This window comes from Limanda limanda, chromosome 15 (genome assembly GCF_963576545.1).
Source record: "Limanda limanda chromosome 15, fLimLim1.1, whole genome shotgun sequence".
NCBI lineage: Eukaryota > Metazoa > Chordata > Actinopteri > Pleuronectiformes > Pleuronectidae > Limanda > Limanda limanda.
The window spans coordinates 18,831,359-18,854,899 of record NC_083650.1 but is presented as its reverse complement, the minus strand read 5'-3'; the positions used below and the strand labels follow the sequence as shown (position 1 = coordinate 18,854,899).

Genomic DNA, 23,541 nt, shown 5'->3' with positions numbered 1-23,541 from the left:
CCTATTGAGAGATCTCTTCATCGCCCCTCGGGGTCTGTACACTGAAAGGATGACCTCACTATCTGAGCTCACAGCCTGTTAAAAACGAAAAAGAGTATTGTTATTATTACATAACCAATGTGAGCATGACCAACTGTTTACCCACCATTCCTTTCTAAAGCTCACAAATTCAGCATGAAACTTCATTCCTTTACTTGCCAAGAGCTGTCTCCAGAGATGGAAAGTAACACTAATGTTAACTTGTGCTTTGATCCGAGTGAACATGCTAACCAGCTAGCCTTGGCTCAGCAGGCCCATACCAACCCTATGTAATAGTGTGCCACTGAGTCTGCTATGAAGAAGTAGTGCTGCTCAGAGGTGGTATTATAATCTCATCTTGTAAACGCAACAATGGCTGAAGCCCTTAGCAAATAACCCTCTCCGCCACCTTTTCCCAGCAAATAATAACTCTTGTATAGCACTTATCTAAACAAGGTTAACAAGTTCTTCGCAACATCCACTGCAATTCAGTTCAATTCTAAGCTCCAAATCATAACATATAAAGGTCGAGTCCTTCAAATTATTTAGAAACCCCACACTTCCCACAATGAGCAAGCACTTTGGTGACTGTGGAGAGAAAAAACTCCCTTATTAACTGAAATAAACCAATAACAGAACCATTTCTTGTCATATAATGTGTACCTTTTATTTAAGAAGCTGTTTTTTCACAGCTGTGCATTGTAACGGCGCAAGGTTAATAATGGTTGCTGCATTGATATACATACAGCACTCTTAAATGGACCCTTAGTTTCTTTATTCTTTCGACTCAAGTCATTCATGAGCCGGGGAATGGCGTGACAGGAATGCGCTGATCAGTCAGTGCTGCCTGTCTCTCCAGCTCTACTGAGTAAATAACTGCTGCAAGGGAAGGAAAACAGACTGCTGCATGAATGAAAGAACAAAAGGATGAATGAATTGGGATGAATGAATGACCCAAGTTCAGTAATGTGACTGTCATGCCACAGTTAAATGTCTGGTCTATTTATTGCAAGGCAGTGCTCTATAATATGGTGCGATCAGACTAAAAAGAAAGACCACAGCAATCACAGTAAACACTAAAGCGCACCCATTCACATTTTTTAAGCTGGGGCAATAAATGGTTTGAGCTTTTTCTGTAAGTTTGATGGTTTGCCCCGGGGGTAGGTGAAGAGAAAACAACTGTAAAAAGGCTTTGGAGCAGGATCCTATAATAATGGTATAAAAACATGGAGATTAAAATAAATATTTTCTAAAGTCTAATTTATCATACAGGTATGTTGTTTGTCTGTTTCCTATTAAGCTAATGAATGTGAAAAATCTAAATTATTTGAACTATTGTCTTCAAGCTGCTCTTTAAAGCTTGAATATTTAAACTTTTGAAAGAAGGAAGAACATAATGAACTTATTGTAGGTCGCTTTGGATAAAAGCGTCAGCTAAATGTATTTTAAATGTAATGTAACAGAAGTTCAATTATTGATAATTAGAATGGCACTCATTTCAGCCCATATTTTCACCAAGCACAACAGTCTTGGTATATCAGATATTCGATATCAGTTCCCTCAACATGCCTGATTTATTTCATCAAGATTCGTGACTTATTCCCAGAGATCCGCAATATGCAAGAATAAGAAAAATCCCGGATCCGCCCTTTTGTCCAGATCTCTGTCTCCAAGTGGCCCATACCCCACCCATGGAAAAGAAACTCCTGGATCCATCCCCTGATCAGTACTTGCACATAAATTAAATGAGTTATTTTCTGACTCATATCACCTCCTTTGTTTCATAGTAATCTGAACAAATACAGATTAAAACACAAATCTTGGTGGAGGTTATATGAATTGCATGTACACGTGTTCTATAGTTTTTATTTTCTGAAGGTTTCGTTGCATCAGCTAAGTAATGAGAGCTCAGGAGGCTCGACGAACTGCAACCATGGCAGTAATGGCGTTTCCGCAAAATGAGATTGTGGACATTTTGCATTTTTTCGGCCAAGTTTTCAGAACAGTTTAGGAACCGATACACAGAACCAAGATTCTATTTCTGTTTATGGCTATCTTGTACTTGGCATTTCCTTGGAGGTGTTGTGGGTGGGGCGGAAGGAGCCTTTAGCACCAGGCACCTTTTGGGCCTAAAGTCTTTCTGTCTCTGGCCCGCTCTGACACGTCCCTCCAGAACCATGGCTCATAGCCCAATACTTTCCCTTAACCACCATTGACGCACATGCAGCCAGTGCCAACACTTAATAGATGCTTTTCATATTTGAACCCATGTCTATCTCTTTCATTACAACGTGAACTGTTAATATTGTTTTTGCTTTTCTTTCTACTGCTGCTTCTTAAGTGTTACTTGAGGGTGTTAGTTCATACAACTACAATAGTTGAAAAGGTCTTATAAAACATCTCATGAGAACATTGCGTGCTTCACCCTGACAAACAAATCTCCCTTCATGCAAACGTTTTCAAGTTTTCACATTAAGACGTCAAGACATTTTTTACAGATAGCATTTATAAACAATTAAGCTTCCCACCTATGTAAACAAACAATATGTGTGCGAACAGGAAGTGAAGATTGATCCTTTATAATCAGCACTTGGCAGAAAACCACCTGTAAAAATGCTCGTTAAGACACGATTTAGATTCTTCTGAAGAAATCCACCTCACAAGTAGAAAATGGTTTTTGGATTGAGTTACTGGGACACAGGCCATCACCTTTACATAAACTGATAACATTCAGGCTGTGTATTCATGCTTCTCAGAATAATTTGATGGTGACCAGCTGGCCTGGTGATTGGAAACACCAAAGTCCTCAGTTAGCAAATTGCACCGGCAACTGAAACTGTACCTTTACTTTTAATGACATGTTCTCTGTGTTTTTTTGTTTTTTTTTCAGGTATATGACTGCTCTGACAGACTCTGACGATGAAGAGATAAGTGATGAAGAACAGAGGGAGGAAGAACAGGAAGAACAGCCTGAGGATAAGTTATCTATTCTCCTTGAGAGGATCGACTATTTGCACCATGGCACTGAATCCGACAAAAGAGAGAGTCTCAACATACTTTTGGAACAAAGAGAGGAGGTTAAATTTCTTTTTAACCTAATATATCCAGTTTATAGAGGTTTCTGTGTTTTAACACTTGTATTGTAACTCTGTAGTTTGGACAGAACTCGAGGCTTCTCTGGCGGCTGCTCCGAGCTTACTCTGATGTTCATGACGTCAGTGCCACTCTGGAGGACAAGAAGACCATCGCAGAAACTGGTAATTTACCAAACAATGTAATTTACCAAGCGTCTCAGTCTAGATGTGAGGTGATATAATGTCACAACCACAGCTCTACAAGACAAACCTCAAATGTCAGTGTCTCATAAGGAAACAAAAATCCACGCAATCCTGTGGTGACCTCTGTCAGCTGGTTTTAGTTGCTGACTCAGAATGAATTGGAAGAAACACTATTTGGCAAGTGACCATACTTAGACATTACCGATGGTTAATAGTCCACAATGAATCAGATATGATTAACTACAAGTGTTATCTTTACGTGTTGCACAGTCAATGTGGTAAAAAGAGAGCTCAAAATCCAGTTTGGTATCTTTATACAGGCCACCTGATATCACCACTATTGAAATAAAGTACTGCAAAATGAACACCACCATGAGCAAAGTCTTTAGCTGTCACCATCTGCCCTCTGATGATTGGTTATTGACTGATATTGTCAAGTCAAAAGTCAAACCAAAGCCAAACTTTACATCATAGTTATTATTTTAATTTATATCCTAGTGCACATGAATTTGAGGTCACCTATGAGCACTGTGCATCGATTTCAGGTTGAGATTTTAACTTTTCTACACTAACCGCAATTTTGGGGGTTCAGTAATAAAAGTTGGTGGTTGTGAGAAATAGGGAAAAGTAGGGAAATCTATGTTTGTCAGTCAGTAAAAGACAGAGATTTACCAGATGTTCATCTGATGTGGCCTAAAATCAATAGTGTACATTCAGACACAGATTTTTTAAAGCAGCTCACACAGTTTTACGAACACTGAGCTTTTCATATCGTTAAAGTGTGTCTATTCCCCTCACCACAAATAGATATTGAATAAACCAAAGAGTCTTTAAGTCAACTTCTTCAATACAAAACTTATTTCTGTCACAGGCCCTTTTAGCTAACCCTTTACGTTACATGACTGTACACTTGTCTTCTGTTTGGCTACTGTGTGCAGTGGACCGTCATGCTTTTATTTCATTAACAGCGGCTGGTTTGTGATTCTGCACTTGTGAAGTTCAGACTGGATTTACCTGTTTCTCTGTGATCCTTCCTTGTCAATGAGCCTCTCATCAGAGCAGGCCAGGTGCTTTCTGCAAAGACACCTTTGTCAAAGCATCCGAAAGTGTTGGACATGTGGATTCAAAGCAATGGGGAAACATATTTAACATTCATCCAGATATTAATAGATGCTGTGAGACAATTCCCACTGGGTGATGAAGGATTTAAATCTGTTCTTTCTTCCTGGTTTGCATTTTCATATCACTTCTGTTATTATTGCTTTAATCCAGCGCCTGGTGATGTTTCCTGATTCATGCACTATACTTCCTGTTGTGTTTTCTCAGGCAACACACCCCCTGACTCCACTAATCCACGCTCCTCTTTTGTCATGTGAACAAGAATGTCCGGGTGCTGAATTGTGTGCTAAATTGTGTTCCAGTTGAGTATCATTGTCTGTTGTCTTTCTTTCCTTTCCTCTCAGGGAAGAAAGTTGGCGAGGAGGCGGTGAGCCTGAACCCCACATGTGCTGACAGTCATCGGTGGTAGGTTTGAGCTGTTTCCTTCCGTCCTTCATTTCATCCTTTAACAGCTGCTTTGTTTCTTTTGACTAAAGTCTTTCCAGCTGCCATTTCAAAAGCAAATCAATCAAGCATTCTTGATGCTACATTTTGATGGCATGCGACTTGCTGTCGTTTAGTTCCGTTATGGGATTAACTGACGTTTGAATTAGACAGAATAAAAGCCTGAAATAGGTACTTTCCCCACATGAGATGTCTAAGGGGGTGGGGGTGGGGTGTAATTTTGAGTGATATGTCTGCCTGGAGCAACTGTTCCGTGTTTGACTGGATCTTGGACTCGTGCATTACTTGGGGTGTTTAGCAAAGGAACAAATCAAAAGGAAACTCAGAGAAAGCCCACATGGGTAGATGTTGGAACTACTTAAATGTGCATTATGGTCTTTTACACTTTAGGGCAAACCAAGACAGACCAAAATATGAAAAGGAAAGTTGCATATTTCCCTCAAATAAGAGGGAAGAAGTTGTTTTCAGGGGAGCATTGCTAAATGCTTTGCAGACGTGCATATTTCTGAGATAATAGCAGCTTGCCTCCCAAACTACTCCGTCCTGCAGATCACCCCCTCTTCCACCCGATAGCATCAGATCCACTTCCTGGAATGTAAACACAGCCTAGGTTACCTTCGTTCAGATAGATTGACAGATGCACAGGAAAAACTCATGTAATTAATGGTCCTCTGTTATTGCAGTTGCTGTTCCTGTATTTTGATTGTTGTGTCACAGCACAAGCTGTGCATATTTACAGCTGTACATTTATAGTGTACAGGTTACTCTGGTGATAGACTGGGTCCCGCTAGTAATATTAGATTGTATTTAATGTGTGTTAATCTTGAGGCAGTGTTTTATTGCCTGACTTTAAATTACTAAAAAGTTATCGTCAAAGTTGTTTTGGCTGCAGTTGATAACAACTTGTGAACGTTCTTATGAAACTAAGTTAAGGGACATTTGCAGCCTTAAGTGATTCTCAGAAAATAAAATGAGGAGAGCCTCTTCTCACTCATTCCCCCCGGTTACTCAGTGACTCAGGGAAAACTCTTGCTTTTAATTATCTGTGCGGAAACGTGCATCAGAGCTGGTGAGATGAATCCCGTTTGCCCCAGTGGTGCATTCCCCTTCTGAAACACTGCTCATGTCAAAACTTGATTGCTGATCAAACATGGAAACGCTGGCTTGAAAAGAGAGATGGTGATTGCACCAGATGCAACTTTGAGCTCTGGTTTGAAGTCAACTGCAAAGTCTGCTCCCAATACAGCTTCAATAGAATGATAAAAGGCAGCTTTAACTTGCAGTAGCTCTGTGTACCTCATGTTCAACGGTGGGCCTGGAAATATGGACCGCTTTCTATTGGTTTGTTTGCATGTTTATATGATAGGTCTCCAAAGTGTACGTATTTGTTGCCGTTAATTACATTCCCTGAATTAGTGTCCGGTGTAATTGAGATCATGTGGCTACTTTCTGTATATGTGCGTGTGAAGATTTCTCTTGGCAAACAGACCCAAACGGGCCTCTTGAGCCAGGAGCCCTGTTTGCTCTGTTCATTAGGGGATAATTAGTATTAGCTCATACACATACCTCAGCACTTGAGACGTCAAGTGAAATAGAAGGCCGTGTTTGTTTAGTTAATTAAGAGCAACAGCTTTAAAAAAGCTTAATGCTTAATCCTATATCCACTAATGGAATTTGTAAGATTCTTAAACCGAGCAGAAACACTGTCTAAGTTGAATGGACAGGGCAAAGTAGGTAAAGCCGCACTTTAAGAAGGGAGGAGGCCGGGACCGGGGACGGTGCCAGGCAGTGTTGCAAGGAAGTTTATGTCTGAGGTAACTGTTTACTTAGTCTTCCGATGCCGTGAGAAAACTTGTCACCTGTTTTCCTGAATGCCGCCCAGCTTGTCACAATATGACAGATGCTGTTTAGATGCGCTGCAAGTTAGTTTCTGTTCTGCCACTGAAACTACTTGCATAGAGTTTCAGTGACTAGCTCTGATGTTGTGTGAAACTGTTTTGTTAAACCAGTTTTAAATTACCCAAATTATATAATTATATGACCTAGTGCATTTTCCCTCAGACCTCTGAGTGACAAAGTATCTGGTAGGGTGAGCAGGACAGTTTCAACAAACCTGCTCTGCTGTATCTGCTCCACTGCCGGGCAAGTCAAAAATATTGGTGAATATACAGTTTCTCTGGGAAAGGTACAACCGCTGTAGCTATGTCCCGAAAATATCGGAATCTAGAACAATTTCTTTATGATAAAGTCCCATTTCACAGGCTACTCCAATTGCAGCAGATGAGTGTCTCTCAAGTTGTCAAGCCGTTCTGAGAAGAGGAGCGGGGTCAGTCTGGTCTTCAGGTCATCTGAGAGAATACAGGCGCTTCCTTATTGGTTTTAATCTCCTGACCTGGATTCTATATCCTTTTTTATATACATTCTGAATTATAATCTATGCATTACATTACAAATATATGGTAGATGCACTAATTGTTGAAGATTTTAGCTTTTCTTTACATTGCCAGTAAAGGAAATTGAGTAATTTTCAAGATCAATATTGATAAAGGGGCTGATATTACTTATTACTTATTATTATTAATTTGTGTGCGTGCACGTGTGTGCCCTTGTGTGCGTGTGTGTGTGTGTGTAAGATTATATGAGGTTCTTTCGTGACAGTGAGTGTGAGAACTATTTGTAAAATCTCAAGAGGCTGATGGCTGGGAGCTGTGATTTGTTCGTGTATCGCCGGCTTTGTTTGTAGGTGCGTTTTCATTCAGCCTGTGTAAATCCCTGACCATAGGGCCTCTCTGATGGTACAAAGGCCCATGGATTAAGCAGGCGGCCTGTGGCAGAGCCCGGTCAACGGGGGGAGAATGGGGTCACCTTGACCTTACAAAGACAACTTTAATTTCGAACTCGTGCCTCTGTTGTTTACCAAGGTCATCGTTAGTGTCGCCGTGGCAGCATTGTGTTCCTAGTAGCTGTGGAAACCCTGCGTGTGTGTAAACTTTAGCCCTCACAGTCCCTTGGCTCATCGCTGTGGGAACACTTGACACACAGCCTCAAATCCCACCTCCCCTCCAAAGAAAACACTATCGGCTCATTCTGTCAGGCGCTAAGTGTATCAGCGCACTTCACACGCTCCTACTCATTGTCTCACACAGGTTGTCCTTGAATTCCTCAAGTTCCTCCTCCTGTTTCTGTACAAGTTTTAGCTTGGAGTCCTGCCTGGCCCTCTCTGCCTTTGAATGAGCTGTCTATGTTTGGATCTGAAGGCTGAAATCAATCTGCTGTTTCCGCTAAGCAGCTGACACTAAGGCCGTTTTGTTTTTGCCCAGCAGAGTGGGGGATTTCACTGAGCCGCTGCAAAAAACGAGGACTAGCATTGCACAATTAAGTGTTCTGTCCTTCTCTTATCTTCCACCCTTGTCATGTTTGGCAGCCGCCTACCTTTCCTCCTCTTCTTGATATTTCCTTTTTTCTTGCCTTAGACAGTCAAGAGATAGTATTTCAACTCTGAGAAGAAAGGCAAAGATTAACAACAGCAGGTAGAAACCCTTGGGGCTAGACACACCTTCACATCCTGTCTCCTCATTCGCTCCCTCCCCTGAATTCTCTCCGCCCCTATCTCTGCCTCTCCACTGAAGGCCTGGTGCTGTTACACACAAAAGATATGTTGGATAACCAAAAACAACATCTCCTGCAGAGTGCAGAAAAGTTCATCTTTAATCTGTTTGTTAATTACAGACACAGAATAGAGAAATACAGGAGGAGGATTTACTTTGATGTACTAACAACTCACATCTCCACCCAGTCTAACTCCATTGGGGAAAGTCCAGGTGCAGAGATGAGCCAACACTATTATATGCTTCTCCAATCACGAGCTGCTCTGCCACTGGCACTCTTTGGTTTACATTCTTCTCAGTAAACACTGCCAGAATTGCCACATGCTGAATAATGTTACAGTGAGCCAATCAGATGGAAGGAGAAATATGTCTTGCGGTAGCATGCATGTTGAGCAATCTCTCCCACAGCCCACACCTGGGAAATGTTCAATATCAGTTATGATTACTATTCCTCTGTGGTGTGCTGCTATTATCCTATTCTCATCTCACCACTGCTAAGATTTATTGCTTTTAATCACAACAGTATATAGCAGCATACTAGTGGAGAAAGAGGGATGACTGACTGGTTAGCATAACTGCTCAAGTAAGATTAAAGCTAGCTGCACTCATTACTTACCAAACCTTGGAGGTTCTGTTTTCACCCCTGTCCATCAGTTTGTTGGTTGGTTTTCATGTTTGTTGTATTTCAAAACATTTTTGTAAGCAAGATTACACAAAAAAACTGGTGGTAATGTGGTACTTATCAGAGAAGAACTTTATACACTTTCAATGCAGTATGGGTGACTTCAAGGAGCCTAGAGTGTACAGTTTGGAACAGAATATTTCATAAAGCCGCAACTAAAGGTTTTCTATTAGTTATTTAAGTTATTTAAATGCTGGAACAAAGTTTCCCACAGCCTAAAGTGTGTTCTGCACAGCATGCTGGTAACAGCGGGTAAAGAGATGGAAAAAGCTCCTCATATAGAAGCGGCCACTATCTGTTTTTTTAGCTCTATCTACCTCTAGCTCTATGTATAAAGCTAAATGCTTATGTCAACATGCTAACATGCCTCAACATTTAAATCCTCACATGCCGATGCCTCGCAGGTAATGTTTACCAGGTTTGCCGTCTTAGTTTAGCATATTGGCTTTCTAACCTTTGCTATTTAGAACTAAACAAAATGCATAGTTCAGACTGGATGTCATTAGTTTAGCTGGTATTGTCCCTAAACCAAAGTGTTGCACTAAGTTATAGTTTGACCTGATGATTACACTATACGGAAAGTGCACATTTTTCCATTTAATTCTGATAAGCAACATTTATTACCAAATTTCATGCTCATGCAACCAATTGTTGTACAAAACATTTCACATAATACCAAAAATGTGGTGCTACTAGAGGAAAAGCCAGAATGTGCATAAGGGAGTTTACGTCCTGTGAATTTCAGTCAAGACCCAAGTGGTGAACTGGTCAACGTTGCTGAATGGAGGTAACAGTGTAAATTGAACAAATGTTCCCTAGCTGTTCAAACTACAGTTTCACACTTATTGATAATGAGTGTGATAATGAATTGATCCACTTAAATCTACTTGAATCGTATCATGTAGCTGCCTGGATTAAGGAACAACTGGATACTCTGAACAACTCTCACCCTTTGTATGAGGGCAGCTCAAATTGGATTGAAATGCAGTGGCCAAGTGTCCTGGCTCTATTTCCTCTCGGCAGATATTTAGTCACCGGTGATGGATTTAGTCAAAGCCTTTACATCCAACAGTCTGTTTTGATTGGAAGCCAGGCAGCACAACTGCAGGCAGATAGCATCTCCGCTCCTGTGATGTTGTTGAGCTCTGCACTCATCGAGCGCCTACAAGCGGCAGAGTGGTTTGCACCCTACACTACCTTAAGAAAATAAACATGGATCTTTTTAGTTACAGTTCCTTACAATTCATCTGCCTTTGTTTGCTCTGCAGAGAATATTTGGGGCACTTAAAAGTGATGTGGCTGGTACTTGTCTTATCACTGTTGGTTTCCACACCACCCACATGAATGAGGGTTTGCACAAAGATAGTTGTATGCTGTATCATCCAATTACAGCCCCCTCAATCATCTATGTGGCTTTCTTTATTTTCTTGTGTAGATTTGTTTACCTACCAGATAGAGCATTGTCAACTGTAGTCAAATCACGATTTCTTACTTGACGGAATTTAAGACAAAACTGTCTTACATTTTCTTCATCTGCAAAAAATACTATAGTTTGATATCTCACCATTCCTTCTTTTTTTCTTGATGTTGTAATTTGTGTGTGAAGGCTGTGCTGGATCACTATCCATCCATCTACAAATCAATCTATTTTCTAATTCCAGAAATCTCTCTGTCTGTATGGGGAACACATATCTCGAGAGCTGTTCATCTTATCCGCTTCCCATTTTGTATTTTTATTGTTAAGTGCTGAAGGAATTACAATGTCGAATTTGGTGCGATCAGGACATGTGACATGTTCGAGAGCTCAAAAGTTGTCAACTTGGGTCTAAAGATTGAAGAAATGATTCATAGGTAGCTCCGGAGAATTACCACAAACTAAAAAAAGAGCATAAACAGGCAGGTTTGGAACAGGCACTGCACTGGAAGATAAAAGTGAGTCACTACAGTAACCTACCTTCAAATCATACCCTGTTAAAAAAGAATCCATTCACACATACCAGACACCTCAGCACACACACGCACAGTTGCAGATTCCATCTACCATCAGCACCACCATGTCAGATGACCTTTGTAGAGGCTGATCCTTCAAATAAAAGGGTGTTTATGTCACTCCGTGGTGTTTGACAAAGTACCAGCAGGATTAAAGTAGCCTTGCGGTGAAAAGACTTTGATCAACTCTCTCCTCTCCGAACCCTCAGCGTCATGCTGACTTACAGATTCCAAAGCTGAAGTCTCTCCTTGTTTCCCCCTCCACCTGCCCATTGGTGCAAGGCGGTGTATTAATTAGGGAGTGAGAGGAGAAGGTGAAGCAGCTTATCTCTGCTGATGATGTCTAATGAGGAGTCTCCCTAAGTAACGTTTAATTTTGTTATTTTTTTGTCAGTGCCCCTTAGTTTGACTCATTGTTAGTGAACCAGAGAAAAGAGGGTATGACTAAAAGGTGGTGCCAACTTTCTCTCCGATCCTTCTAACACAAAACTTCACTACCTGACAACCTGCATTGAAAATCCAGAAGTTTTATATTAATGCCAATTTGTCAGAAAAGCTCAAAATATTTATATTCTTCCAGTTTGATCCAATGTTTTCAATAACATATGGGCGCATTATCAGCTTACAATAATAAGAGACTAGCCAAGGCCAACAGTCCCCAAGGTCCAATAACTGCATTTAAATTCACTATATCAGGATTCATTTATCTGATCCGCACAAACTCAAATATCAATCCCTGTTTTTTTTCCATCGAGATCTATGAATTATTCACTGAGAAATGCCCTTTCTCACAATGTTGAAGGAAATGGAAGTTTCAATAAAATTGTTTCGGTAGATTTTGCATAGTTCCGAAAAAATACAAATAAATAGCAATGAAAACATACCCTTGTTGACAGTTTGTCTGCATTATAAAGATGTGGCACAATGGGGACGGACGGAATCTTGTCAAGCAAGGTCAGAGATTCAAGTTGGTGAACCAGCTGGGCAGCGGTGCCTTTGTACAAGACATTCGATCCCAAACACATGGTGGTCCACGTCCTAAAAAGCTTTTACAGCTGTTCCAAACAGACATATTTGGAAACAGGAAAAAAGACACGCTAATCAAATAGTTCAGATGTAAAGATACACACAGTCATCCCTCAAAGCCATGTATTGTGCTTTTACACACATACCCCTTTTTGATAAAGGTGAACCTGGTGCTAGTGCTATGATGATGCTAGGGCGGGTTTAGAGTTGGTTCCACTTCCGAATCTTTTTAGAACCAGTCTGCTTTTCCTTGGGCTCCAGCCACCATGGAGCCATGTCATTCCATCACGGGGCCACATTCTTTAGAGGCTGCATTTGAAGACAGATTAGATGTGTCCTTCCACTCCCGAGCAACGGGGTGGATCCTTCTCGGCCTAACATATCGCAAGTTTTATTGCCCATCATTGACTGTTTTTTGAATGTCAGGACGAATTCGTTTTTAAATTTAAGTATCTGCTTCAACTCAAATGAACAGGTAATGGTAAACATGTTGATAAAATAAGTGTCCGTCGCTCTGTTGCTCAGCAACTTCTGTAAGGGTGGAACCAGCTGGTGATGCAATAAGCAGACCACACCATCTCTTTTCCGTTCGGAGGACACGGTCTAAGTAGGTGATGAAGGATGCAGCTGGTTTTTGCCCCTGAATTGAGACACATCTTATATGTCTCTGAAGCAACATTGTCAACAATGGTGGACCACAGTAAAAGGAAGCAGAAAGTTTGTCTCTTCCATGGAAGCCAAGGTTCTGTGCTTATCCATCGTAAAAAATTGTTTTAAAGGTTAATTATTTTTTGCAGACTAAACATGACACAATTGGTCAATATATTTTGGTTGCTCGTTTTGGTCTTGTTTGTCGAGATAATACAGCCTCCAGCTCCTGAATTAAGCGGTTCTTCCTTCGAGACCAGAGAATTGTTGGTGCCAAACACAAACAAATTTTTCTGGGCCAAGAGCCAATACTTTGGCACTGGTTCTGAGGACTAATAAAGTCACATTAGTGATGTGCGAAGAATACATGAAGACAAAGTGGATGTCAGGTTGCCATCTGTTTTTATGGTTTCACAACAAAACCAAACCAATTCTTATATTGGAAAAGTTTGGGCATAGGAGATTCAAGACACAATTCAACCATCCAACAAAGAACTACGACCAGAGCACACTGATGTCTCTAATAACATTTCTGAATGTTTTCATCTGTGTGAATGTGAAGGAGTCCACCAGTGGAATATAACAGCCATGCTCTCTGCCAGAACAAATAAAAGCAAGCTACTCCTCTGACTGTGATATGAAAGGTCTTGACTCAACTGATTACAAAAGTACAGGTTACAAATTAAACAAAGCGTTTTTTTCCTCTATTTTTCTGTAACTTGTTTAACTTTTTCCCACTTTCTTTCAGTTGTTTTCTCTTCTTTCTTTAATTCAAGTGCTGTTTATATATATGTTTTGTGGGGCAATAAATAGAGTATGTAGAAACTGCAAATGATGGACCTAACTCTAAAACCTACAGACACCTTATCAACCACACTGTGCTCTCTGTGCAGGTATGCCATCATGTGTGGAATTATGACGGAATACGACACCGTGCAGAACAAGATAAAGAACGGATACATCTTCAAGGTACGTTTTTGAACACAGACAGTACTCTAGTCGCATGATGTGTCCTGGACTTCTCATTCTGTAACTTGGTGTGACTGTTGAATGAAATTCATATTCATACTGTGTATATATACTGGACATTGCTCCTCCCATGTACTAAGAGTAGAGGGGAATAGTTACTCATGTCACTTAGCCACACCTTTAGCCATACAGTTGCATAAGCCCTTTGTGGAACAACAGCATGTAGCATTTTATCTTCTGTCAGCAGCTTCCCCCGAACACTGTATACCTGCAAACTCTTGAAAGGCTAAAGAGAAGGAGATAGGAGGCGGGAGAGGAAAATGTTGTGTATGTGTACATATATATATATATATTTAAAAAACTTGAGTCAGACAGAGGAAGAAGGGAAAAGAACGAGGGCGGCAGGCTGCGTGACAGCGGGAGTGTGTGCTTGCACGGCTAGATCGCGTGTGTGTGAGGTGTTTGTGAAATACTTGTGGGTTGGTGAAGCAGGACAGATCAGGTCAGAACAGAAGGCAGTGGAAACAGCAGCCGTGTCATGAATCAACAGTGAAACTCTTCTCCCTGTCTGTCTGCCTCCCCTCCCAGGATCATCTGGATAAAGCCATTGAGCTGAACCCGCAAGACCCATTGTCCTACTACCTGCTGGGCCGCTGGTGCTACTCGGTATGTGACCGTCCCGACACCCAGCACACGTCTGTCCCATCTCTCCTCACATCCAGGGGATTTAGAGACATGTCTGCCTGGCCTCCTGCCTCCCTCTGCTAACCCACCCCCCAAATTACCCCCATTCTTAACCTAACCCAACTGTTTCGGTTTCCATCTGGTTTATTTTTCCATCTGCGGGATTTAGGATACGATATTGTGCCATGGACATACTTCCATCCTGTTTCTATTCACTTCATGTTCTTTCAGTGCAGCTGTTTGTTTTTAAAGTAGCTCATGATTGTTTATTTGTCTGTCAGTTATTTAATCTTTGCTGTTATTAAAATACAGTGAGTGATGATGATGAATTATTTTCATTTAGAGGTAAGGGTTTACAGATATTCTGCTGTTATTTAATAGTAATTAAAGAGTCATTTATTACTGAATGTGGTGCCAGTTGTCAAACTAAGCTCCAGAAAGGAAGGAGGGTATTATGGAGATTGACCTGATAAAATTATATAACTCTCACCTATACTGTTGGTACCAGAGAAGGTGTGAGCTACTGTGTAAATTAAGTGGAGCTGTAACACCTGATATTTTCCAGCTTTGAGTTTTATGGGCTTCTCTGTGTTGCGCCCATGTTCAACAATGATTTAGTGTTTGCCTTCAGCCAGAGGTTCTATTTGAAAGGTCCTGCGATGACGCCAAAGCAACGCTACACCTACAATTAGACATGGCTCTGATGAATGGTGTGAGGCAGGAACATTACATGTTTGACCCAGACTTCTCCTGGTTATTATCAACTCTAAGGTGTGGATAATATGTGTATGGTCTTTTTTCGTATCTTAATTAAAGAGCATGGTCTTTCAATTACAGATTCTGCAGTGCTTTCACTCAAATATAACGTGCTTGTGCTTAGATTTCCTGTGCTCCAGCTTCAGCAAAAGTAACCAAAACGCATGTTGGACAGTTCCATTCATCATTACTACACCTGGCATTCTATTGGTTTGGTTTTTTTGCACAAAAAATGTCCCAACACAGAAAAAAGACTCTAAGAACAGATGTGTCACACGTGCACAGAAGCAGCATGAACACGAGGAGCTGAAGCCAGAGCGCAGGAAATGTGAGCACAAGCAGGGTAAACCTGAGTGTGAGCGAGAGCGTTGCAAAATCTGAACGTCCTAAGACCTGCCCTCAAACCGAAAGACCACGCTCTTAAATGAAGATAGGAAAGAAACTCCCATAACATGTGGTCATGGAAATACCGAAGAAGAAAAATGATGTGTCAAAATCTGGCTTGATACTCTTATTCTACATGTGGTTTCTTCAAGACATTAAAACCCAAAACTACATAATGCGATAGAAAATAAGCCCTCCACGTGGCATCATATCTCAAGAGAAGCAGCAGTAAAATCCAACTTATATTGAGGTGTGATGAGTTGTTTGAAGTTAATGACCACTGTTATTCACAACTGCTCTTTAAAGTCTTATAGAGAATCTCAAAAACACCTGAAATCTTTTTTTTCTGACCTGTGATTTAACATGTCACCCTAGTGCAACAGGGTGCAGGTCTCCTCATGGGTCAACTGTGACATCACTGCTGGGCGTGGTCAGAAATGTGCTTTTGTTGCTGCCAGAATGTGAAGGAGCCAGTTAATACATATTTGTTTGTTTCATCAATCCTGGTGTAAATTCACTGTCAGGTGTTTGCTTGTTTTGCAGGTCGCTCAGTTGTCGTGGATTGAAAGGAAAGTGGCGGCCACGTTATTCGGAGAACCTCCGAGTGCCACAATTGAAGATGCACTAACTCATTTTCTTAAGGTACCGTTTCTTAATTTACCCTTTTTTATCAGAGTCTGCACGACTATTCTGTCACCGCGTGTTGACATTGGAATGAAAACTTGTTTACAACCATAACACCCAACATCAAATTTGCACGAATTGGAATAAATCGTGTAAGTGTTGGGAGACCTGTTTATTTTCTCACCTCTGCACACCTGCACAAACACTGCATGAAGTGGCAAAGCCTTTTGATTTGAGAGAGCTACAAAACTGATGACTTTAGATGCCCATTCGCGAGATGTGTGTATATCGGATTGGGCAGCAGATGTGATTGTTTTTATTTTCACACAGTTCTATTAATTTCATGTTGTCCTCTGAACTCATAGAAGTAACATGAAGATCCTGCAGTTAAAACACAAATGCGCACAAAGGCGTTGTTTTGGTTACAGGCACTTATTTCCATCAAACATGCGTCAAAACGCCATCAGAACTAAAGAAAAAAATCAAATAAATCTGAGACTAGTAAACACAGAGCATTTTCATACAGTATAATAAACATCCACACTCACTGTTAGATAATCAGCAAGATGTCAATTACACATATTAGAACATTGACTTAAAGCAAACCAATGTGTGTCAAGCAGTTATCATGTAAATCCCATTGATATCAGTGAGCATAATTAATCAGAAACATGTGTGACTAAGACATAAATCATCTTTTTTAATATCTGTTTTAACTGTAAAAGTAATTACTGAACTTAAACTGATAAAATTTATGTAGCTTAAAGACAGTGTCCTGTTTGTCCAGCACACTTCTGCGACTTGCCTCCAGGCTGCTCGTGTGCCCAAAGTCCAAACACCAAACCCTTGTTTACACAGACATAATCTGTGTTCCCACATTTTCAATGTTTATATAGCAGAGAAATGAAGTTTTTGCCTGTGGCCAATATACCTGTTCTCTCCTCCTCACATCTTGTGTGTCTCACTCATCGTTTTGATTTAAGTGGTCCTGTTATGACATGTTGCTAGTGACACTGGAGGAGAGTTTTTAACAGACATCCAGCAGGAGTTCCCTGGCTCCTAACCTGTAGTTATCTTTACTTGACTATTTACTGTTGTGTTGGAACATCAGGATGAGTCAGGGAAAATGTCTCTGGTTTTTGTCCCTTATGATGATACAGATACTAGTTCTAGCCATTAGATCACTATTTTTAATTAAATAGAGAAGATACAGATATACAAACAAACAGTTAACCCAGCTTCAATGTACCACCAGTGTTTTACTTGTGAATTTCCTTTAAGACATTATTCATATAGAGCTAAAATGTTTTAATAATGACTCAAAACATTTTTTGTCTGGTTTTGTATTCAGGCTGACGAGATCAAACCAGGGTATTCGAAAGTCAACTATGTATATCTAGCCAAGGTCAGTACCTGGAACTTTGTCACATGGTTCTATAGGATCCTGCTGGGACTCAACATGTTGACAGTTTCTTTGTCTTTTCTTTAACAGTGTTACAGAGACCTGGGGCAGCGAGATAAAGCCAAGACGATGTGTGAAACGGCTTGTTCCATGAATTCTGTCTCCAAAGAGGTGAGACTCCATCACTGTTATGTTGCAAGGTTGTATTTATGTCTAACAGGTATTTTTCCTCATGCCATCTGTTTTTTAAGAATGCATCAAAAACTAGGAGCTAGAATGTCACTCAGTAAAGCGCATACCTCCGCAAAGGCCTAACAGTCCCCCTAATCAAGTTGCATTCAATTTCACACACTCATAGAAATCAGCTCCATAAATGTGCCAGATTTGTGAATTATTCCTTCGGAAATTAGTGAAAATATTACAAAAAGCCGTATCTCGCAATGTGAAAGTGAAAAAACATTCCTTTTTGTGGATCTATGCCAAAGTGTAATGCTTTCTTCCTTGGTCCACACGTTTCAAGAAAATCGACTCATTGTTTTTTCTTAATAGAAATGTACTAGTTGTTTGGCTGGCTGCCTAATCAGTCACAATTATATTTCATGTAATATGTTTTTTTCCCTCAGGATGAAGACGCACAAAAGGATCTGGAGCTTCTCTGCCCAGCGCTCGGAGTGTGATGACACAGCTCAGCAGCGCATTCACTTGGACTTTTAATCTGTGTGTCTATGTGTGTAGGTGTGTGTGTCTATGTGTAGGTGTGTGGTCACAGCGTGTACTGCGGCCCTTATATTAATTCACTCTGTGAGTGGAAGGAGCTGTGGTGTAGCTTTTTATCACCAGTACGAGCTACAGGAACAGCCACAACCACCCTGTGTTCTTTTAAATCAGACACTGTGTAGTTATATAAACATCACATACCTGGTTGTACTAAATCAGTGAGAGAATTATTTCTTCCATCTCTCTGGATCCTCACCAAGCCTTTGAGATGCTTTTTTTGTTGATTGAATGGATAGTAGTGCATTTAATTTGATTGATAGTCTCTATATCTGTTCCCATCTGGTTCAGCAGCCTGTTGCATATCCTCTCTGACATCTGATTCCTGCGAGTTTCTAAGACAACAACGTTGTGTCACTTTTTGGGAAAGTGACCCATGGGACATGTTGTTCCTTCCTCTTTTGTCCTTTTTTTTCACTGTCTCTCTGTCACTACACATTCAAGTGGCGATAACAAAAGCACATCAGACAATGGCGCACCCAAACAAAGATCTCGGCGCGCCATGACCACTGGATGACCTGTCGCACTCTGCTGTCGTTCAGACCAGCGTCACAGCTCGCCGGACACTTCCACATGTGCATGTTCTGAAACAATTTGATCATGTGGTAAACACGTAGGTGAATGTGTTCTTTTAGGATCTCTTTCATGAGATGTGATGTTCTGTGGTTGTTGACTTTGGCAGTGTTTCATTGCTTGGTTACCTCCTGCTATTCAGTACCTGTGACAGTAATGTCACTCTGGGTTAATTGCAGTTTATTAAGTGATCAAACAGGAAGACAAGTGAGAACACTATTTGCAATGCGTGTGTGGTTGGGTTTGTAATGTTTTTCCTGGACCGCTGTTATGCCCTATTGAATTATTTTTGCTCTGAACTCTTTGTAGGACAGGCATATATCACTATTGACTTTAATGACATGATATGTCATTCCCAAATTATTGAATGATTCTATTTTATGTTTTTAGAATTTTAAACAATAAGCACCCTTAGTGGCGTTTTTAAATAATATACCTTTCCGACCCTGTTCAAATATTTCAGGAATGGTTTTCTTCTAGCATGACGACCTATATCCTTTAATTTTCTACATGTTCCTCTATTGAGCTCTGGCTCCTTTACACTCTATTTTTAAATATGTGTAATTTAAAGCCATTTTTTTTTAGATTTGAACTGTTTCATTTTGAGCGTTTTATGTAAAACAGAGAGGAGAGCCTTCTTCGGCACACCACTCGAGCTCAAGTTAAAAAAGAGTGTTTGTAGAGGGCTTCTGTTTCACTGTGTTTATATACAACATCTAATTAACCTGGTTAAGGTTCAATTTAAGTTTTGCTCAGGTTTCTATTAATTTAGAAAACAACCTTGATAAGTCCACATGGTTTTTCCATGAAGTGACAATATGTGATTATGAAGCCTCATTAGTACAATCAAGAACTAATATAACAACTAATATACGAGGGTGTTTAAAAAGAAACGGGACTGATTTGCATGTATATTCTCATTGAAAGTGAGAGTAAGTTAAATAGGAAATTCTGGTCTTTTTCAACCTGGGCTCTGTGTTTATAAATGTGGGTGTGTTCATTTTAAAAACCTTTGGAATCGGTGCGTGGCTACTGGAACGATTACAAAAAGTTTTGTAAGTACCATTCATTTACAAACCTACATTTATGAACATAGGGCCCAGGTATAAAAAACCCTGAAATTCTCCTTTAAACTAATGAAAAAAGAGGCAAAGTTGTTGCTTTAGCATGATGTGATGCGTTCCAGGCTGGATATCGCCACTTATATATGAGGTAATGGTGGAATATTTGATGTTGGTCATTCCAGATTATTATGTGAATGTTTGTTGTCAGACTTGTGTGATGCATGTTGTATGAAACCTTAAGTTTTTTTTATTTTGGAGATGTTTCTTTTCTTTTTCTATCATGTAAAGTCTTCACTATATATTTAAGATTACTCTAATTAAGGATAACTCTAATTGTAAGAATTTGTCACTTTACAGATTTTTCGACGAGCAATATGAATGTATTTCCTTTTTTTTTTCACATGCCAAAGCAAAACATTAATGAAGACTATCTGATATCTAATACACTACATATAGATTACACTGTACAGTCATAGGCATTGTGCTGTAACTGACAATTATTACTGGAGTCTATAATTAAATCTGTGCTGTCCTGATTGGAGTGATCAGATTCTCATTTTCTCGCTTGTTTGAAAACAGGAGCTTGTTTGTGCGAATACCCTCTCACTAAAGGTTATATCATAAGTAACTTGTAATTAAATCTAATGTGATTTTAATTTTATTATAACCTAAATTGATCTTGATCCATAATCAACAAAACTAAATGTATCGAGCAGGCTCCTGCATGAGTATGAATGTTTGTGGAGTTTTCACATATCCCTTCGCTTTTTTCCCTAGACTGCAAATTGGTGCCAGGCCATTTGGGAATTAGCTACTGGATCAGATTCAGGCCAACGTCTCACCAGTCTGGTCATGTTTCAGAATTTTGTTCCATGGTAGAGCCACTCCAAATAGGTGCCTCCCAAATGAGCACGGGTGTTTGTTTATGCAGTCATGAAAACTTCAACCTACCAAAACTGACTTAATTGGCACTTCAATCAAACCTTTCAGTTGACACAGCTGCAAAACTCACATCAGTTTTTTCTTAAATATGAGGGAAATTTTTATGTTTATTCATTGGCATCATAAAGTACTGTACGTCTCTGAGTCTGATTGCATCTCATCTTGATTGTCTGTGCATGCTTCTGCGTACCAGACAAGACCTCTGCATCAGAGTGTGGTTTTATCATGACGTCCAAATACCAGAAAAGAAACCGGTAGATGCCATTTGTCTTGAACAGGTGAAAAGCTCAAGCCTCCTCAGGGGCTTTCTATCTAGGTATATGCCATTTTTTCTTAGCCTAGGTTGCTCATGGACTGTGGTGTATTTTTTCCTAAGAACGGCAAAAATATATATTATCTAGAATAATAATAGTTATAAATTGTGTATAGAAAACATAGTTACAAATTGCTTTTCAAGTTGAAAGCGAAGAATTGAGGGCAAACAACGAGAAGTATTTTGAATATCAAGCAGTATTAGACAACACTAGAGCATAAATATGACAATAACAATACTACAGGTTAGAAAAGAGTAAAAACAAAGTTAATTAAATTCTTAATGGCATTCCAATCAGAGCCTGATTGAGGGACTTAGTTTATTTGCTAGAGGTACATGAGAAGATTAATATCATTCTATACCATACTGAAAATTCTTTGTATTTAGTTCAAGTTATAATGAACTTGTTAGATTTTGTTTGATTAAAAGTAAAATGCAGTAAGAACTGCACGTTGCAGAGAAATTTAGCTGCAAACCAAATCAAATTTTATCATTACACTTTGTTTTTTTAACTTTGAAAGTCAGAAGATATAGTGTGTTAGTGTGCTACTGATTTGCAGAATTCATATTTAAGGGAAACATATTATGCTTGTATTTAGGTTCATAATTTACATTATATTACATGCAGGTGCACATGCTCATCACTCGCTGCAGCTCCTCTTTTCAGCCTCGGTCTAAAACACTTTTTAGCTTCATCTTTATTTCTCAATCTGGTCAAGCCAATTTGGTCCGGGTTGTCTTAACCTTTGACCTTTGGTATCACAGACAAATCTCACAAGGTCGAGTCTGCAATAAACCCAACCCCTATCCTTCCAATTGGCTTTTGACTGTGGGAGGAAGCAGCCGTACCTGGAGAAAACCCACGCAAACATGGGACAAACACGCAAACTCCATAAAGGCCAAACCAGAGCCTCTGAGGCGACATCGCTAATCACATTACTTATGATTTATCTTAACTCAAAAAGTAAAAAATAGTTTACCAATTAATGGGCCTTAATTAAGTTTTTTCAAATAACAGTAATCAATTATCTCAATAAAACTTTAAATGTTGTTTAAATAGAAACTTAATTTATCAGTGTCTCACCAAGTGAAGGTTTTTTTTGAAGTGGTTCAACAATTTTCTTTGCTTAGTGAGAATAGTGTTCATCAGTCCTGTGCTGACATTTCATAACTCCTGTTTTATTCCTGAGCTCCTATCAGCCTCTCAGTAACCTTCTCTGCACAATCTTGCTCACCTCCATTCAGATCTTGATGTATCCTTCCATTCACACACTGAGCTCAACTATTCTTAAGTTACACAACTCCTGCTCAACAGCTGAGGTAGCTTGTTGTGAATGTGTGCTGCATGCAAGCTTGTTTCATCCCCAGCCAGTGCAGGATACAAGCTTAAATACAGAGATCCACACTAATCTGGTTAATATGCTCTTGACAGGTCTAAGCTGTAATGACACAGGATTTGTCTCACCACCTCTTCATGCAATATTTTATCTTTCTCAGCTCTGGCTTATTCCACCACAGCCCTTCTTACCATGCACGTCCGCAAAAACTTATTCAATGCACCTGCTTAACTGTGCAACACGCGTGACGCTTCTCTTGTCATTTTCAATCAGCGTGCACCTCCCATATTTGTGGTGTAGTGTGAGTGAGGGTTCCGAGATTTGCAGAATGAAAGCTTGTGCTCTATATTTGCTTCCCTCTGCAGCCTCCTGTAACACAAGGAGGGAAACACAACAAAAGCAACAACCCCCTGAAGCTTGATATTGTCTGGCATTATTACCCAAGTCATCATCCCACTGAATCAGACCTATTAACCACGCCATTGTCAGCGTCTCTGTACTTTTTTAGCTCATTATTGTTTGATGATCTGTCAGCTCAGCCTCCGACTCCGTGTTTCACCCAAAAGGTGCAGAAACAAACTTGTTTTCCTTCCCATTCCTAAAGGTTATGCTTGGAGTGCTGCCACACATGACTTCACTGGCACTATTTAGTCTTCAGTTTTAATTCTCTATTTGTAAAAAAGAAAAAAAAGGAGGGGGGGGGGGTAGAGCTGTATCAGTAATCATCTGCTGGAGCTCTATCTGAATTTGTCACGCACTCTGAAAGTTGTCTGGTTGGCTGGCTCTCGCTGATCAAGGACAGGATGTTCTGGCAGGGTGAGATAAAAACGCTATGCAGGGAAAGGGATCTCCCAAACACTTCCCCTTTGTTCCCACCTGACCCGGCACGGCGCCAACAGCTAGTTGC

General features: G+C 40.1%; 1 protein-coding gene across 1 annotated transcript in view; it reads left to right on the top strand.

Annotated features, from left to right (window-relative positions):
- LOC133020419 (regulator of microtubule dynamics protein 2) overlaps window positions 1–20,578 on the top strand; it is a 30,673-nt gene extending 10,095 nt beyond the window's left edge. The window contains exons 3-11 of the mRNA XM_061086972.1: window positions 2,909–3,095; window positions 3,173–3,275; window positions 4,760–4,820; window positions 13,706–13,781; window positions 14,370–14,447; window positions 16,149–16,247; window positions 17,581–17,634; window positions 17,722–17,802; window positions 18,255–20,578. Of these exons, the coding sequence (XP_060942955.1) occupies window positions 2,909–3,095; window positions 3,173–3,275; window positions 4,760–4,820; window positions 13,706–13,781; window positions 14,370–14,447; window positions 16,149–16,247; window positions 17,581–17,634; window positions 17,722–17,802; window positions 18,255–18,308 (793 nt within the window). The 3' untranslated portion in view covers window positions 18,309–20,578. The remainder of the gene's footprint in view (window positions 1–2,908; window positions 3,096–3,172; window positions 3,276–4,759; window positions 4,821–13,705; window positions 13,782–14,369; window positions 14,448–16,148; window positions 16,248–17,580; window positions 17,635–17,721; window positions 17,803–18,254) is intronic.
- Window positions 20,579–23,541: the final 2,963 nt, after the last annotated feature.